General features: G+C 38.9%; 1 protein-coding gene across 1 annotated transcript in view; it reads left to right on the forward strand.

Annotated features, from left to right (window-relative positions):
* The window catches only part of LOC108885330 (cadherin-6-like), a 67,280-nt gene that overhangs the window by 12,314 nt on the left and 34,405 nt on the right, over positions 1 to 20,561 (forward strand). Inside the window, 1 exon segment of the mRNA XM_018679629.2 lies at positions 14,808 to 15,151. Coding sequence (XP_018535145.1) covers positions 14,933 to 15,151 — 219 coding nt within the window. The 5' untranslated portion in view covers positions 14,808 to 14,932.

Below are 20,561 nucleotides of genomic sequence, written 5' to 3' on the forward strand. Positions count from 1 at the left end.
AAATACCACATATCTGGGTCATTTAATGGACACACACACACGGTTGAGAGCTTTTGCATATACAGCCCCACCCCCACACACCCATTACATGTTTGCACCAGAGGGGGACAGGCAGGAAATGGAGGGTCTGCAGATTTTTAAGAAACTGTACGCTTTGGGTAGAGACACTGATTGCAAACAGTTCTAAATAAAACCACATTCAAACACATTTTACAATCCCAGTAGCTGCCTTGAAAGGAGGTATAAGTGCCAGTTGACTGATTCCAGCTACTAACCTTGCTGTCACATTGTGAGCAACCCCATCAACACGTTCATTGATTTCCTAAAACACAGACTGACCTCAAAACCTGGGCTGAACTCGTCATGGTGATGTGGTTTTGTTGAACAGTGGTTTTGTCTAGCATGAGCTAAATGAATGTGTATCAAAACCATTGAAAGCTTCCATGTTTGTAAAATTTTTAGATTCAAATGAATCATCCCACAGATAATACATTGCAATACAGTTGATTTACAGCTTTGACATATCAGCTTTGATGTAGCTGCATTTGATTTTTTTTCCACTTGGGTTGTGGGCAGCTTTTTGACAGGCACATTGAGATACGAGGAAGAGGCAGACTTTGGTGACCTTTCAACATGTTGCTGATTTTTTTCTGACAGCATTTGAGCATTTGACATATTACCATGTTATCAAGTTGTTAGGCACTGTGTTAGCATTATATTGCCTATTTACAGTGGCTTCATACAGTATTCAAACCCCATGTTTTATTCTGTTGTAGATTTCACTAGCTTGTAATGACAAACTGCATTTTTAGATTTTTTGCAAAGATCCCTCATTTCCAAATGTATTCAGACCCTTTGCTGTCACACAAACTGTGGTCAGATGGTTCCTGTTTGCTTTAATTATTAGTATATTAGTGTATAGTAAGTGTTCAGAACTTGATTGGTGTCCACCTGTGGCAGACTGAAATGACTGGACATAGTTTACAAAGGCACACTTGTGTATGTAAGATCCTACAATTCACACTGTATGTCAGCACAAAAACCAAGACATAAAACCAAAGGCCCTCTCTGTAGACCGATAACATTGTAGTGAGTTAGATGAGAATAAGAGCTTCTAAAGCTTTGAGTGTTCCCAGGAGCACAGTGGCCTCAATAATTGTGGAATGAAAGAGATTTGTTTGTAAGGTGTGACAGCATTTGAATGGATGGACAGTTCATGCCTGCAAGGACAAATAATTATTTTACCACTAGAAAAGTGTTGAGGCTTAAGGATGAAACACTCCACTCAGACAAAGTAAATGTACCAGAATTAAGTCCATGTACCAATAGTCAATAATCATACTGTGAAAGAGCAGTCGTTCTCTGTGCTAGAAAAATCTGCTGTGTTTATTTTCCCAACCAGTGTCTTCAGTAGTCCAGGATGCCATGCAGTCACAATTTGTGTCTCTACATTTAGTTTTAAAAGTCTTCTTCGGGCTTTTCTCAGCTGACAGACAGTGTTGTGCATTCATATGTTGTGGGAGATTTGTTAACACTAATATTCTTGCTTGTAGTTCGGTATCCATCACTTCTGGCAATATAGCTTAGTACAAGAGCAGGAATATAGTGTTGTAAAATACTGTAAAATACAATTTTCTGATTTTATAAGTTGTTTATAACAATCACATCTGAAAAATGTTAGGAGCATGCATTTAGTAAAATGACAATTATCATAGAGCAATTTCCCTGTGATATTATTCTTAAGTAAAATGAAAGACATTCTCTAGCCAGAATCATCATCATTTTTAACAGAGACAGAGGAGGACAGTATTCCAATTAGTTGCAGTATTTCTGCTTGTACAAAATAAACCCAGTTATTCAAATAAATATTATAAATCAGTGACACTGGTCAAAGCAGAACCATATCATAAAAAGTCAATGATTATAAATTACCAGTATGCCATTTATTTGAACTGTCTTTGACTATCTGTGTGCACTGATGCTTTAATGCCATAATGGTCCGGTTGAACATTCAATATTAAAAACAATGAGGCAGTTGTCTCTTTCTCTCTGTTCTCAGCAGCAGCAAATAGATGAAACCAGTTTTTAATGTTCTGCCTTGTAACTTTATAAGTGAAAGTTTTAATGTAATTTCCCACACATATAAAACACTATTTCTTCTAGATAATTGAAGCAGCAGTGGTCATTTCAGAGCTTCTAATAGTGATACATCAAACCTTTATTAGTACTGCAGACTTAAGCAGAAATTACCTTCAGGTGAAAAGAAACAGTGACACAAATGGGACTTCTATGCCTTCTTGATATTACTTTTAAGTGGGCGATTGTGTTTTCTTTCACACTAAAAAACATACTCTGATGTACCAAAATGAAATAATAATGCAGTCAGTCTATGGTTTACACACAACTCCATATTTCCAAAGAATTATAATTAAAAGGTTACAAGGTAGAGAAAGAAAAAGCTGCTCTTCCCTATCTGAAGTAGTATTTGTAAATATGGACATGCTTTCTATGGGTAAATGGTGTTTTTGCATAGATAGATTGATTACATAAATAGTTGTCCTATAGTAATACTCTTTAAAGGTTATTGTTATTTCAAACAACATTTGGAATTTGATACCGATCAATCACTGATCACCAGTATTATTGTGCAGGTATTATTTGAGGATTTAAGGAGCACTTTTTGGACATGTACTGTATAAAGAACATTCAGAGTATGTGTCTCATGCCCAAACAAATAGCCAACACTTCTGGACAGGAGGAGAAACACAGGAGTTTGATATTAACGGGTTTGTGCTATTATCATATAGTAAAATTTTAGGTAAGAAAAGTATCTTAAATCGAGTATCTTCACAGGTTTACTGCTTATGTCTGACTCAGCGAAAAAACACTGTGGCACCACTAACATTTCACACTAAAAAATACCATAACTCTGGATAATACCCATTTGGGTAGTCTAACAGAGACTGCTGAAGCTTCATATTAATGTGATCTGACCTTTGGTTAAGGTTAAGTTCAACATAAGCAGTTGAAAGTGTTTGCCTTCGCATGCAAATTTCCATGGCCCAATTGCTACATTTCCTGCTCTACCTCTTTGGCAAAACAGCGTGAGGGAGACATATTCCAGGCTGGAAATGGTATTTCTGTCAGCTCTGTGGACCCATTATATTATTTTTATTTGAAACTTCTTTGTTCTCTCACAAAACATCACGGGACCATGCTACTCAAACTAATGTGGACTCATGAGAGTTGCAGGTCTTTGCTTTAGGACTTTTGCACTGCCCTCTATGGTGTTTTTTTTTAACAAAAGAACTGATGTGTTGATTTTAGATTTTTTGTTGTATTTTGAAGCATCAGAGAGCTGGGTGATGACAAAAAGAGTCTTGATCACAGCAGGAGTGTTAACAACAGAGTGAGGATGCTATGTGATGGCCTGTGGACCACGCATTGTCTACACACTAGCTGCCCTTCATACACAAAGATCACTGCCCCTGTGTGTGTGTGTCTGTGTGTATATTGATGTGCTGATATTATTGATCTCTGCTTTGTAACAAAGGGACTGTAAAGCCTGTCTAGGTTTGGGATTAACTGACTACCCGGACACAGTGAATGCTGAATAGCTAGTGTATCAGGTGCAGTCCAAGGAAAACAGTGGATGGGCATTGCATACGTCATTAATTTTCATTCATCTGAATCAGTATTACAGATTCCTTAAAATTAACCAGTCAAGTATGTGTAATGTCTGACATGCTGTTGCTTGGTCCTTTAATTTTGTAGTAGTAGTAGTGTGCACTGCTCTACTGTAGTTGTTTGACTGTATGTCCATGTAAGAAAACCAACTATTACCAATCAATATGTCCATGAATGAATCAGTAAATGGCATGTAGCATCTCCCTTTCACCTTGCCTGGCCAGGAGTGGCTCACCTGTAATATGGTTTTAATAAGATGTAATGTGTCCATTGGCAGCTGTATTTTAGGTCACTGGTTAACATGCATGGATAAATGTCAACAGCTGATGGCATTTCAACATTTGATTTTGCTATCTAAACCAACAACCAAAATAACTGGATAGTTTTCTGGGAAGTGACCATTTAAACAATGACTGGACCATCACATTATTTTGAACCGCTCTTAGTCTGGCCCCTCCCCCAGGACCAGTTTGCCTTGATAGTTTGCCGCTACCAGGACCTATTGCTCAGGACAACATATCTCCGAGGTTCACAGGGGCACTCAAACCCCCCCACCAAAATTGCTCTTAGTCTGGCCCCTCCCCAGGACCAGTTTGCCTTGGGAGATCCTACCAGGGACTATTGCCCCGGACAACATAGCTCCCAGGTTCATGGGAGCCCCCCCCCAAAAGTGTTCCAACAATGCGGATTTTGTCCTAGCCGCGGAACAGTGGACCAGCTTTTCACTCTTGCAGGATTGCTGTGGGAGTCATGGGAATTTGACCAGCCGGTCTACATGTGTTTTGTAGACTTGGAAAAGGCCTATCATCCACTGAGGGATCCTGTGGGGGCTACTGCAGGAGTTGTACTGATGCGAGCCATCCGGTCCTTGTACAACCAAAGTGAGAGCTGTGTACACACTCTCGGCACAAAGTCAAACACGTTCCCGGTGGGTGTTGGACTGCGTCAGGGCTGTCCCTTGTCTCTGGTCATGTTTGTGGTATTCATGGACAGGATCTCAGGGCGCAGCTGAGATGAGGAGTGTGTCTGGTTTGGGAACCTCAGAATAGCATCTCTGCTTTTTGCAAACGATGTGATCTTGTTTGCCTCATCAGACCATGACCTTTAGCATGCGCTGGGGCAGTTTGCAGCTGAGTGTGAAGCAGTGGGAATGAGGGTCAGCACCTCCAAGTCTGAGGCCATGGTTCTTAGCTGGAAAACAGTGGATTGTTCCCTCCAGGTGGGGGGAGAGTTGTTGCCTCAAGCGAAGGAGTTTAAGTATCTCAGGGTCTTGTTCATGAGTGACAGAAGGATGGAGCGTGAGATTGACAGGTGTCAACAGTAATGCGGTCACTGTACTGGACCATGGGAGCTGAGTCGAAAGGCAAAGCTTTCAATTTACCAGTCGATGTACGTTCCGATAGATAGAAGCCTGGACATCCGGATTGAGCTCGGAGTAGAGCCCCTGCTCCTTCATGTCAAAAGGAGCCAGTTGAGGTGGTCCGGGCATCTGGTTAGGATGCTTCCTGGGAGACTCCCTTTGGAGATCTTCTGCCTAACTGGGAGGAGACCCCAGCATAGACCCAGGACACATTGGAGAGACTATATATCTATTCTGGCCTGAGAATGCCTTGGGATCCCCCCAGGAAGAGCTTGAAAACGTTGCCAGGTAGAGAGACACTTGGAATGCCCTGCTTAGCGTGTTGCCACCGCAACCCAATTCCGGAATAAGTGGGAGGAACTGAACTATTTCAGAAAAAAATGAACTCTGAAGGACTTTCTTTGAAAAATATTCTATATGTTTGTGTCGAAACAATTTGGAAAACATTTTAGGTTTTGTAATCATGATCAAGAACTGAAAGTTTACTGACAAAACTAAAACTAAACTCAGTGTGTCAGGGGCAGCACAGCACACACACTTCAGAGATTCTCAAAGACAAGTCTTTCAGGCTGACCTTTAGTGTCTACTCATATAGCAAGGTAAACTTTGTATGAGAGTACAAAAACATTATCCCTAACTAACTGTAAATGTATCAAAAAATCTTCCTCCCACTAACTAAATGAATGGTCAAAAGATGATATGCAAAGTGCTGCCTCTGTCTTAAAATAACAGCTACACTTTGTGTGTTTTAAGTCCAATGCAGAGCACGGAGCACTTAATCTGTAACTCCAGGATTCAGCTGTGGTCCAGAGTGAAAATGGACAACTATTGCATGGACTGCCATGACATTTAGCTGACAACCCCAGAATTAAGTCTGGGGTTGTCTCCACTAGGGTTGGGTGATATGATGATATGTACTGTGAAGTAATCAGCATTTGTCAACATCAGAGATTTTGTTATAGTGCCTCAATTGAATTCCCAAAGAATTGACCATGATAGAAGATAGTAGATCAATATTGCATACATAAAATTACATACTAGGATAGAAATTCAATAAATATTTCTAGTCGTAGCAATGGTAGTAGTAATAGAGGATGCAGGAAGCGAAAGCAGGAAGATGGCTTCTATGCCATTGTGCTGTATTTTAAAATGACAGTTTTCTGGGTTTCTCATAATCATAACCCAGTTGTGATGTTTACATACACCAAGCCAAAAATTGGGTTACTGAATGGCTGGGTTCCCTCACTGTGAATATCTAATAAGATGACAGACTGACTGGCTGGTAAGTGGATTAGGAAGACATACATACATTGACTGATATTGGCTAACTGACCACCTGACTGTCTGGTCTATATTAAGAGAATGATTCATGGCGATGTCATGTGGATAACAAAAAAGAAAAAGTTGAAAAAGTTCACTCTTTAAAAACTTGTAGTCAAGAGTCGAAAGTCAAGGTGCAGCTCCTGCACCTCGTTTATGGTTTATTCATAATGAGACTTCACACCCTCAACTACCAGGGACTGGACTCTCTGACGGGTCTGAGTGTGTATTTGTCAGAATGTGTGTGTTTGTGTGGTGTGTGTGTGTGTGTGTGTGTGAAGCAGAGACAGTGAGAGTGTCTGAGTTAAAACTGGACAGGCGGTGTGGATGCTGTTGGCTGCCTTCAGATGGCTGGTCTATTCTGATGGAAAGGGGTGGCTGGGTTTGTACTTGTCTCACACACACACACACACACACACACACACACAAGCTGCTTGGTGGCTGACATTCTCCTTTTTTCACCTCTAATTGGTCCTCTGGGAGTTGTCAGAGGTCTCAGTGGCTGTCTGCAAGGTGGCAACACATACACAAACACACACACATGTACAGGCACACACACACACTAACACAGCAATGCATCAGGAGAGGTAGGAGATGGAGGCGACAGAGGCGGAGAGGCGCTGTGATTGTCACCTGAAGGTCATGAACATTTATCACTGTTTGTGAAGACAAAGGAGGGGAGATTAGAGAGGAAATATCACGTTGGCCTCCGTTGCTGTTCTAAACTGGGTAAGACTGCTGTATGAATCCTAACTGCCTTTAATAACAGTCTCACCATGTTTTTGGGCATGTCATCTCATATCAACTCATATAAGCCTATAAATTGAAAAGGCCATGGAATTCTAGCAGTATTGTGCTGGCTACAAGTTGTGGAGCCTTGCATGTGATTTGTGGAGCTCTCTAGTAGCTTTAATTCAATCATCTCTTTTCTAGTTGTAAAGATTGAGTCTCAGCATATTTGAATATATTGTGGAGTTTATTTTTGTGTTGCACTTGATGCACACAGATGTCATTTAAAGTAGGTTGTAGAATTATGATTGACAGGTCTGTTTTACACGTTCTATGAATGCTTCCTACAACAGCTTAGACAGGTGTGTGACTTGCTTCATTGCCTTTGCTGGAAAAATATGGCTGTTGTTCTGGAATGCTAAAATTTCTCCATAAACTGCTCATGCATACGTTGCTGTTGTGCAGTATTGAGCAGCAGCAGGTAGTCTTACTCCTTAGCTATACAACAAACTCAGTCTCTGAATATATTTAGGTATAACCAAGGACATGCAAACATGTGACCTATTAGCATCAACCAGATGTGTCCAGCCTTTGTTTTCCTCTAGACTTCAATTTTAAGTATGAATATTTTGCAACACTTGTTTGCTTAGTATTTAAAATAAAAACAATTTCTGGCAGAGACCATTAGAAGTCATGGCAGTACAGCAGGTTTCCAAATAAGATCTATCCCATATAAGAATATCGTTATATGCTGATGATGTTTTGCTGTTTATCACCAACCCTGAAGAATCCATATCAGCTGCAGTGTCAGTTATTAAAACCTTTGTGTCCTGCCCTGGATATAAAATTAACTTTCATTAATCAATGGCTTTGCCACTTGGACATGGTAAGAATATACCAAATCTGCCTGACTTTCCATTTTCCTACTTCAGGATTCTTGTACTTGAGCATTACCATAACCTGAAATGTTAGGAAATTATTGAAATAAAATTTCACACAGCATATTAAGGCATTAAGAGCAATCTTATCAGATGGATTTGCTGAATTCATGAAGGGTAGAATACATTTAATAAAAAATAAATGTGTTATCCCAGTCCTGTATCCTATGCAGATCTTGTCATATCCCTAAGGAGATAGCAGAGACTAAGAACTACAAAGTTCATTTGATCAGATTAAGAATGAAAACCTTATAGTTACCAAAACGCAGAATTCTTGCATTTCCTAATACTATATATTATAACAGTCACAATAGACTTATTCATGAGTGGGAAGAGTGGACCCACTTGAGGATGTGCTCCCTTTGGATTATTGTCCCATCCCAAGTACCAAGTACCTTTTCATAGCCAAATGGTTGAAATGTGGCAATCGAAAAATCTCCACTGTATCCAAATAAAGATGGAAAAAAAGTACCTTTCACACCCGACAGCACTCATGAATAATAAGGACTTCCCACCTGGTATTAAAGTGCTGTATTTTGTTCCTGGTGTGGAGAAGGACTGAGTGACAGTTTAATGCTAATAATGTTCTCATATCCTCTAGACAAGTTCAGAACACTTTATGTTAAAATATATAAAATATAAAAATATATACCAGGACAAATGTCAAGCTAACACAGGATGCAACCCTGCTGGACCAATCGATAAATTCATAATTAATTTCACATTAAATAACAGTTTTATCTCATATTTCTTGCAGCTTGCAGAGTAAAAAAATCAGAGGTATAAATTGTAAGTAAATAAATCATAATTAAATCACAAGTAAAAATCATAATATTGAAAGGCTTGTTAAATGACAATGGAGACCTTCAGAGTGTTTATACTGAAGATTCTTGGGAGGGGTGTATTTGGGCCAACCCAATCTCTATTTCTCAGACAACACAGGTCACCTCATGTTAGGAACAAAAGATAGTAGATCACCATTGTGTCTTAAATATAAATTAACAGCTGGGACATATACTGTATACATTGCTTTTGGAGTTGTCCAAAAAGAAGACGAAGAAAGTTCAGGTCATGCTTAACTAAAGAGATTGGTACAAAATTAATAACACAGAATTTGTAAATACTCAGACCAGTTTGTATCAGGGCGGCCACCTAAAAACAGAATCATGGACATATGAAGGTTCAGGCTGTTAGGCAAAGTTATTTTTTGGCTAGAAAATGTCATCTATTTAATTGATTTATTTAAAACCTCCTACTGTAACTCAGTGGTGAAAATTCTTCTCCAGTGGAGAGGTTTAGAGCCAAGTTAAAGGGAAGTGGCAACAGCTTTATGGATGTATGGCAGCCTCAGATAAACCACTTGCCCTGAGATCTCAGCAATATCATCAAGAGGAGTAAGAAGGCTTCTGGTTGATTTGGCTGACAACAGTAACTGAGTGATGGTGAGGATAAATGTGTCTTAACCCTGTAAAAAAAATACTATTTAATATTATACAAGTTTATATATTATATTTTTGTGTCTTGTACTTCTCAGGCTTGGCCCCATGATTTATATTGAAATGATGTATGTATTATGTGATGCAAAATAATGAAACTAAAAATACACTAACACACTAACTGGTGTTGATATGAAATCATCAAGTCTAATGTGGTGGTAGTGATTCATTTATAAATTTTAATGGGAACCATAATTGTGAAAGAGTGCATTATCACCTTTTGGTAATACCCTTTTGCTCCCGAGTATTACATTGGGAAGACAGCTCAGTCGGCTGTTAGACAGTAGTACCTGGCAGATCAACATAAATGTAACCTGTGAAGGTCAAGGGTCATGAGACATAATTCAATACATTTTTAATATGCTTTCATTTTTTCTCAAAAGTTTTTAAATGAACCTGATTAAAATTAAGTTATATTCATTGATTTAAACTCTTTCTATTTTTAGCCACTACCCCCACCCCCTGAATAAACCAATATCAATACCCTAAACATCATTCCATTAGCCTTCTGTAATCTTAGCACGACTAATCACTATTGTATCAGTCTGCTCTGTTTACTTTCAGATGTAATGACTGCACTTGTACAGTTAAGCCCTTTGAGCAGATGATGCACAAGATCAACTGCTGATAGATTTAAATAACTGTCAGAAGTTTCACTGATATTTGCACAGTGACATTCTGTCAACATGTTAAAAAGCTCCTCTAGATAAAAGAGGAAGCATAACAGATTATTTGGAATCTTTCCAATTCAGTAACCAGTCTGATAATCACACATAATTAGCCTGCTGGGGACTGAGCAGTGTTGCAGGACATAATCAGATTTTTCGGTGTAGCTGCTCTCCAGCCCACAAACTACATTCCTGTGAATTACTGTTTTCCACTATGTATACACATGAATACCTTTTGAAGTTTCTTTAGGTAAAGATTAGACATATTTGCATATTCATCCTACGTGACAAAAATGCTACTACAATACAAAATACTACACTACCGCTACTTACTACCTAATATATCTTTTCTTTCAATTGAATTCTATGAATCCCACGATGCCTGAAAGGATAGGTACATTATAAATTATAAAATGTGGTACTGTTTGCAGTAAAGCCAAAACATGCAAAAACAGAGGTGCAGTCAGTTATGATGGTCAACTGTTGAATCTTTTATTTTTCCTTGGAGACTTCAAACTGTTTTGTGATGGAAAAATATCAAGCATCTTTCAGAAACCGTATGTCAAGGCTTTCCTTTTAGACACTGCAGATGCATGCATCTGTTGTTTGACTCCTGAAAAGTTGATACACAACAACCAAGATAGTGGAACTAGGAAAATGTCATAGGTGGCTGTTTATGTCATTTTTTGAGTTACACTGATTACACTGAGACAACGAAGACTGCACTGAAAGTGAATGTGGACGTGATATTAATCTGCCTCTATAGGACTTGAGCATAGGCCAATACAACAGTGCTTTTTAGGAGCATTTTGGTGACTTTACACACACTCAAACACACACTAAAATATCTAGGTGAGGGGGGGAAATCCCTTTGAACCGGAAAACTCGAAGGTTCCAGCCTCTTTCACAGCATGATAATGGAGTGATGGCTCGTTTAAAAACAGAGTGAAGGCGTCCAGCCAGAATCAATCAGTCTCCTGTGTGTTCTTCATCTGATTCAATTAAAGCCTTTTCATAAAACACCAAGTTAATGGAACTAATGCAGTACAGACACAGAGCAAGACAGAGACAAGCAAGGGAGAGAGAGACGGGAAGAATTAGCAGCGGTGCTTTGTGATTCATCATTTTAAGGCTTGAACAACAGCAGTGGCTTACTGAAATAACTGGTAGCTGAAATACTGTTTGAGAACGTGTTTAATGCTGTAGTGTAGTTCGGTCCAATTGTGTCAAGATTGAATGTCTTAATAAAACATAATACAAGAATAATTTTGGTGTATGCTTTAATTAAATGGAACAAGGCAGTTTCATTGAAATGTAGGACTTCAGCCACACTGGTGACTGTGTAACCATAGTCATGTCGTGTGATGACTGCTGGTTGAAAACCACTGTTGTATGTCAGGGCTGCACCCTAGTGCTGAAAATGTGAACTGATATGGTGGCTTATCCCTCAAATCAAGTACTGCAAGGCCAGTACACAATAAGCACAATTACATGATTATTCTTTTAATTAGTCATTTTAATAAGTCCATTCAAGACCATGTGTGTTTCCCCTGGATGAGCAGCCTCAAAGAAATGCTTTCTCATTCTATATTGTCTCAAAGTCTTCCTGAGCCCTGAAAATGTGACATTGATCTAGTGTGAACAAAATGTTGCCATGCCATGTCACCAGAATGAAATGGGTTGTATTTGTATGGAAAGTAGCTCAGATAAAAAAGAACATTATTTTTGCTTGTTGCAGCAAGACACTGACATTGCTCTGTGTGGGAAGATAAAAGCACATTTCCTTTCAGTGTTGTAATTGCTGTGTAAGCGTTTCTTCCATATCCTTCAACATGAATGTGTATGGATTTATTGATCCAGTGCAGTTTTTACATGCACAAAAGCAGTATTTGGATGGTGTTTTTCAGATGCTACAACCATTAAGTCAGTGGTCAGTCTTGATTTTTGAGGGAAATGTTTATTTAAAGCCAAGACCATTTGTCTCTCTGAAAAGCTGCCACACAAGAGAGGAAGATGTTCTCACACTGCATTCTGTGAACAGGGTGAAGACCTTTCTAACTTTAACTGTTAAACCTGATGATTAAATATTTAAATTGGATCCAAACCAAATGAAATTTAACAATAGACACTTTAAACTGAGACTGAAGTGTCTGATGAGCTTGAGTAAACATTCTGAATTTTTCTGCCCACTTATATTTTCATTTTATCAAGTATTCATCAGTCGCTGAATTTACACTCTTGGGAACATAAAAAATGAAAATTCAGCCAATCCCATTTTTTCAAAATTCCTCAGATTTTCAGAAAAAATATTCCAAATTTGAGAACTGTGACCAAGGTGACCAATTCATGTGTTATCAGTCAGTGTTCACACGTTGAGTTTTATATTTTTAAAATCTGGTATCTTTAAAGTATTCACAGCTTGTCTACAAATTGATTGTCAGTGCATTTCTATGTTCAAAACTGGCAGCAACCACTTCTCTTGTGGGGGACACAGGGACACCGGTGGGGTCACTTTTTTCTTTTTCATAGCACAGTATTACTGTTTCTTGCTGGAACCTGAAAATGGGAAATGGTTCTGGAGCATTATGGGTAACAAGCAATGATAATTCCATTTCTATGATAAAAACCTTTCACATGACACATAGTCATGTGATCCATTGATAGAACAGGAATAAACAGCACTGCTTTAAAGAAAAGGGCATCGGGCTTCTGTCAGGAGAGACAGAGGTGAAGGACAGCAGAAGCTTAAACAATTAAACACGTTTTAATTCCTGAGACAGAACGACAGAGAAGTTGTGCAGAAAGGAGGTATTCAGTATTGTCCTCATCATTACACGAAACATCAGTGAAAGTACATTCACAAATAATTCACTTCTCTCACTGTGTAAACACACATCTTGATAAAAGGCCTTTTCAAGCCGTAGCCTTCAGTAGTCATAGATAGTGAAGATTACATGTCACTTATCTTTCATATGTCTTAACCTTGTCAGTATCCTCTCACTGGCTTCAGTGAGCTCTACTGCTACTCAGCTTCTCTGTGGCCTTTTCAATGGATTTCTGCCTTTGTTGTGTTAATGTGAAATGATAGTCCAACTCTATTGCTTTTGTTAAACATCTTTCTCAGTGTGTCACTAATGACTGTACAGTCGGGTGGTGGGAGTGTTGAGTGCATTTATGTGTTGTCCCCTTTATGCCAGGCAAAAATAACTCTTTGCTTTTAGAGAGACAGCCGGGGTAAATGGGAATATTCAAAACGAGCAGATTCAGCTGTGTGAATGATTGCTGGAGTTTTTAGGAGTAGTTCTTCCAAGGTGCTTAGGCTGTTTGATTCATTGGAAATTTTGGAAAACTGGGATCAAATTATACACCATGATGTGTATATCATTTCCCCCTGAAGTTTTAACACAGCCACTAAATCAGAGAAATGACTATGTCACATCAATTTACTATTCCTGATGTTGTTCACCTTATACAGTGAAAACAAAGCTGTTAAATAGTGCTGGTCAGGCAATAACAACTCTTTGTCCTTGTGTTGGTAATGTGTAAACACCAAAATAAGAAGTATAAATAAAATGATCTACAAAACAACAGTGTCAATCGCAAAACAGGTAGTAATGAAACCAATCAGGACCTCTGTGACATACATTACTTGTGAAAGAGTTTCTATACAGTCTTATTAATTCAGTACAATGTTAATTTCTAATCATTAACATAACTGATCGAAAAATAAGTAGAAGCCGTCGATTGCATTAAGTTTAAATAATACACTACGTATACAATCACCACCAGTATTTGTGCAGTCCTCCTTTAATTTTATATGCATGCGGGAAAGAGGTGCATTTCACATAAACTGCTCTGAAATGACTGGGAAAAAGTGATTTCCCTTGACTCATCTTCTCAAAATGCATCAGATATGAGTTGCAAAAGGCCCAGGAAGTCAGGTGACCTACCACTAAGACCAGCATGCTAGAACTCTAAATGATGATAAAACAGACCTCCTGTAAAACATGACCCCATAGTTACATTTTATTATGTGACATTGAGACGTTGTTCATGTGAAACAGAATCAGTCTTTTCAGCAAATGTCCAGAAAACGACATGTGTGGGACACCACTGCTCATTTCCTGTTTCAAACTGATAGTTAACTTTGTGTTGTTTAACAGACTTTTTTAACGTTTTGTTCGTTTTATATCCTTAATCGTGTGTTTATTATTATTACTGCGACAACGAATGTCCTCTAACTTTATTGTTTCCACATTTAACCAAATCTTTACCATAGCAATGTCACATCAGGAAATAGTTAATTTTTATGTATTTTTCAACAATGTGAGTTTATCTGCAGCATACCTCCTGCTGCTGTAGTGAAGCTATTTTAGGAAACACACATCAGAGATTTCTATGGTCATTTAAATTGGTGGACTTGCTGGTTTTTATTAGTGGTTTTTCTCTTCACCACAATATGATTTGTATACATTTACAAATCAATAAACCTCTGCACTCCTACGTAAAGCATTTCAGAAACGAATCCATAAACTGCCCTAACAATGCAACATTATTAAATCTGGACCTCATCTCTGTTTCTCACTCTCTCTCTCTCTCTCTCTTACAGCCATTTTCTCCAATCCATCAAAACCTGAAGGACTATGACCAGTAGATCCATCTCACAATTCAAGGTGATCCAGCTGGGAAGATAGAACATTTGTGACCTGTAGATCTCACACTTCCTCAAGGAAAATGAGGACTATCTTACTGGGCGTCATATGGCTCTGTCTTGGCCTCTCTCTGGATGCATTGTCTCTGAGTGGACGCAGGATAGAGACAGTAGATGGAGAGGGAACTCAAACAACGATCAGAGGAGAGAAGCTGCTAAGAAGAGTGAGACGAGGCTGGATGTGGAACCAGTTTTTCCTGCAGGAGGAGTATACAGGCAGTGACTATCAGTACATTGGCAAGGTAAGAGCGGTGCCACTGCCTCCTGTTTTTTGGTTGACATTGTCCCATAATGTCACAAAATAAAATTCCTGATTAGTTAGAAAGACTCTCATCAGTCATGTTTGCTCTTCTTTCCTAAATTGCTGGCTTTATTAATATGAATTTATGCTAAGGTTAATCACTCTTTACACATTTTGCTCATGACTTCTGTTCCTGCGAGCATAATGAATCACCACTGCTGATGATCATCAACATCAGCAAACTCTAGATAGATATTGCTATGTAACTGACATTACTAAGTCAGTTTGCTTTGTGATTCTTTCCTACTTGTGCTACCAGTACACTGTGTTTTAGCATTAGGATTGGCCTTGTACCACTTGTGGCCACAGTGGCCATTGTTAAACAAAAGTACATAGCAGCTTTAAAGAAAATATGAGTCAAATCTGAAGTTTGGACCCCCCCTCCTTCACTGTGAGGCCTGCTGATTAACTTATTTCCTACAAACAAACCAATATTGTAATTTAAAATATGTTATCATCACAAAGAGTACACTGAATATTGTATGTATGTATGTGTATTTTAGGTGACTGTGGATGTGCCTCAGAGTTGTATAGCTGCTGTGGAGCAGTGAAAGCACAGCTGCTGCACCTAGACTGTCACTGTGAGAGGCTTTCACAGCACAAATAATGGATCTCTAAAATTGTTACAGTGTGATATTTTTGTTCATCCAAACTGTAAAGACTTGTGTTGATGTTTGCTGGTGACTGCACTTTGCATTACACATTCACAACGGAGAGGCAGAGAGGCTGACAGGAAGAAAATGGCAGGATAGACACCAAGACATAATGTGCAAAGTGGAGGGAATATATCAGGAAGGTGTAAAGTTTTCTCACCTCGCACACAGTGAGATGTCTGTACATATGTAATGAGTCCTGTGGTGTCAATGTCAGTACCATCCTGTTTATATCTCTTATCTAAGCTCTCTTATTTTGCTCTCATTGTTATGTTGTGGATATATATATATATGTATATATATATATATATATATATATATATATACAGTACTATGCAAAGGTTTTAGGCACTAAAGATAGATAGATAGATAGATAGATAGATATGTACAAATTGTCCACTGCAGGAACTTATCAGCCCATAACACGTGTTTTCCATACTTTTAAATACCCTCTGATGCTTTGGTACTTGTTTCTGATGTTTCTATTTTATTTCACAAACCACCACACTGAACATTAACATAGTTAAAAACATGAAACGGATGTCACCTTACGTTCATGTGTTCTTCACAATGACCAGAAAGGCTGAGAGGAGAAACATAAAAAATGTAGATGTTTCCATAATGGGCACAAGGTTTTGCATCAACAACTCACTGAGACACTTGTTTGCTTTTCATTTTATTTGTCACTGAACTGTAAAGTAGGTTTTACACCATTTATATTCAGTATTTTTTGTATATGTTATGCCATATATATATATATATATATATATATATATATATATATATATATATGGCATAATCCAGATCAGAACTGTAGAGTAGACTAGTTTTCAGTGGCATCTTGTGCTTGACACATTATAAATGTGGGTGCTCTTTTTTCTGAATGTGAACTATCATGGCGAATGCCTGGCATCCTGGCATCTATCAACATGCACAAGTGAACACAATGAATACAATGTGCCTCATACAAAGTGTGTGAAGAAAAAAAAACATTTACAAGACCAGTCTTGTTTAGAACCTTCAGGGCCAAGAAGGTTTTCATCCATTCATTCAGAAGTAAGGTCCACAGTGAAGCTGCACATGAAACATGCTGTTTGATGAATTATTACTGCACTAATAATGAGGTGGATAATGCTCACTTACCTTGTGCAGAGATACTATGGTTATGTAGGGATTTTCCATCTAACTGGCTGCTGTGTTTAATGTCTAGGGGAGATTCTCACTTGCAGGCCCATTAGTGGAGTTAGAACACAGTTACGAGAGTTGGTGCTGTGCTGTTTGATCAGTAGCCAGATGCCGGGAGGTATTGTGCTGCTCTGTATGAAGCCTGCTGTCTGACAGCACAAAAACAAAGTAAGCTTTGAAACAAACAAGAGTTTGCCATGATTGAGGTAAACACGGAAAGAAGCAAGACAGAGTCAGCAGACTTCTCCTGCCTGCTAGGGTGTTGCCTTCACCGCAGGGGGTCTGCTGGGTGCTTCAGATATGCTGTAGTGACAACAATACGGTTTAGAGACAGATTAGCAGGGACAGGGAAGTGTTTACAAGCAGCAGCAATATGGTTAGGCAAACATTAATACCATGTTTTTACTCCTGATGCCGTGGAGTCCAAAAAATTAAGGAGCATCTGGTACAGAATATTTATTCAACCCTGATCCAATTTATTAGTATTCAGGTACACACCTTCACAGCAGGCAATACCTTTAGAAGCATTCTGCTCGACATCATCCTGATCAGACAACAAATAACAGCACGAGGACTAAGCTGAGTTCATCATACTCCTATCCAGCTCCATGTCTGGAAGACAAACCCCAGTTTTCAGAGTATTCAACAGGAGGCAAAAGACACCCATAGCTTTGTGCCTGTGTGATGTGGTGCATTCATGTGCAGAGCCGACGATGTTAATTCAAAATTTAAAAGTTAATGCTGGTCTAGTACAACTTGGACCTTATTTTCATAGTATTGACCATGGGTAATTAATTACAATGTACTCAGGCAAGCCCCTCAGGTTAGCCATGATAACATCCATCACAGTTTACACACTGACTTTCTGCTTTAACTTTGACCCTCCATTCTTACCATTCTAGAGCATTAGCTCCTTCGAATACGCTGCCTTTGCTCCTTTGCTTGTTTACACTGGACCACACAAAGCCAGCTTAATACGACCATGGCATGAGCTTTTATACAGCGTGCCAGCATCACGGAATCAGAGGTGTAACACAGCAGCCTGAGCGTCAGTCAGCGTCTGTTCTACCATGCCAGCTCTCCCTTTCTCCCTTCTGTCATTCAGCTCTGTGACTTAAAGGTTGGGTATTGTTGTTATTTCTGTTGGTAATCATTTAAGAAGAACATTTACCACCATAGAAAAAAACATAAAAAATACTTTCAATATTACCTTGCTGCAGGGTTTTTCAATAAATTCCAAAATATCAATGAACAGAAAAAACCTCACTGTAGTACTTACTGTGGTAGCACTGTCAGCATTAATATGATTGTGAAAAACCATAAGAGACAGCAGTATGGAGGACTATGGTAGCAGAGACAGTGATCTGGGACACATAAGGACTCCAGAAAGCATACTCTGCTCAGAAAATGTGCTGTGGTGAAATGTCCGCAGGCTTCGTCGGCTTGTGTTAGGTGAAAGCATGGAGGTGTTGCAGCCCTGCAGACTGACAGATCAAATCAGACTGAACACTGCTGGAGAGAAAAGGCAGCAAGGATCAAAAGGGAGAGGGAGGCAGGGAGGGAAGGAAGGGCACAGAGTGAGCAGGAAGAGAGGAAAGAAAAAGAAAGTAAAGGAGATGAGGAGGGAAGGGAAGGAACAGAGGAAATGTTGGTTGGGAAAAATATTCACAGAAAAGGTGTTTGTTGAAAGAAAACTTGAGAGGATGAGGACAGGTCGAACAAAAGAACAGAAAAGAAACCATACAACAAAAAGTCAGCTATCAGAAGACAGGTGAGGGGCAGCAGAAAGAAGTATATAGAAGTGAAGAGTGAAAAGGTGAACTACTGCATGTGGATTTAAGGAGGAGAGGTAAACTCATAAGCTGAGCTTCCACAGCTAAATAGAAACAGCAACATTTAGTACAGTTTCCTCACTGCTGCACGTTTGCAGCAGAATATTTAATACAGAAATGATGCAGTGAATGATGTTATTTGATATTTCAGTCATTAAATAATACATGAAATCAACTTGGCTTGAGGTGCTGAATGAACTGTTCATTTTACACAATAGTTGAAGAGTTCTTATGTAAATATTGTCTGTAATATAGCAGAACAGCATAACCTAAAATCAAGGACAAGCTGTAGAGTGGGCAATGTGGATAAAATACTTAATCCTTTATTGAAATATTTTTATTTTGCAGTTTCAGTGTATATCATGATATTGTAAATTTCTCAACTGAGCAACTCCTTGACAAATTTAAATCATGTCACAGTTTGTGCTGTAAACTGGACAGATGGTCAGATATTTATCATTGTATTTGCATCAGTGTAGGTTTGGTAGCTGTCAATTGATGAGCATACTTGTCTAAACAAGTTTGATACATAGGTCTTGACATGCTTTTTCTGAGGCTTTCAGCCATGTCACATGCTCTTCATCAGTGGATGGAGTTTGCCCAGTTGTCATGAAGATTACTTTTGAAGATTAATAGCTGTTATGATTTTTGGTACCTCTCCTCTGCTTGGACCTGGGGTTTGACAAACAACCCCACACTGCGTGATGTGGTTGAAAGCTCCAGAATGGCGTGAATGAACCCTGAGTAGGGATTCATTTGTCAAACTTGATGACAACTTGATGCTTTGACGCTTGTCTCACAGTAAAGGTTTTGCATAATGTCCAGGTTACATGATGCTAAAGGGTCAGTTCATCTATATTACAAAGAATCATGTGTTTTTCCTTCTTAGTCTTGTGGTACAGTATCTTGCACCATGCAGACAGTTTTGGTTTCATGTGCAAAGCTTTTAAGGTATGTCCCAAAGTATTGTGGTGGCACCCAATACAAAGGAAACCCAGATGATGTGCTCACAGCATCAAAAAATAACATTTAACAAATTCAACAGCATCATCTCTTTCCAAGAACTGTCTCTGTTACTCTGGATAATCCACACACTGTGAAACTTTTAAGAGAGAATATTTTTTACAGATGAATTAGTCTCTATGAAAATGGAAAGACAGAGCATAACCAGGACATTGTTTCTAAAATGACTCAGTGTGTAATGCACAGTAGTACCCTGGTTGTGGTTAGGTTTTTGGAGTATTCTGCCTGTGTTTTGTCCATGTAAAAACCATATGCTGTTGTCAAACGTCAGGATAAACATGTGTCTGCATTTCAAGAAACTGAAACTACTACTTTAGGTAGATAGAAACTGGGATACAGGGTGTCCTGGTGGCCCCATTTTATGCCAAGTCTCCCTCGACTACTGTCAAATAAAAATGCCCCAAAAACATTTTTATTGTCGTACTGGTCTTCCATTACTGCAGATAGGATGGAGAGGCTAAACCCAGCAGAGTCCACACAGTCAGAGACCAAACTGAGTGTATCCTCAGCTGCTCAGGTAACCCAGTGGGTAAACAAATGACACTGATTTGTGATGACATGAGATTTGCTGGATTTGGAGGAGACAAAGACACACCTGCACCACTGCAGACATTGAGAAAGTATTATTAGAATCATATATTCAGAGATCTGAATAAGG

The sequence above is a fragment of the Lates calcarifer genome, linkage group LG4 (assembly GCF_001640805.2).
Source record: "Lates calcarifer isolate ASB-BC8 linkage group LG4, TLL_Latcal_v3, whole genome shotgun sequence".
Lineage (NCBI taxonomy): Eukaryota > Metazoa > Chordata > Actinopteri > Centropomidae > Lates > Lates calcarifer.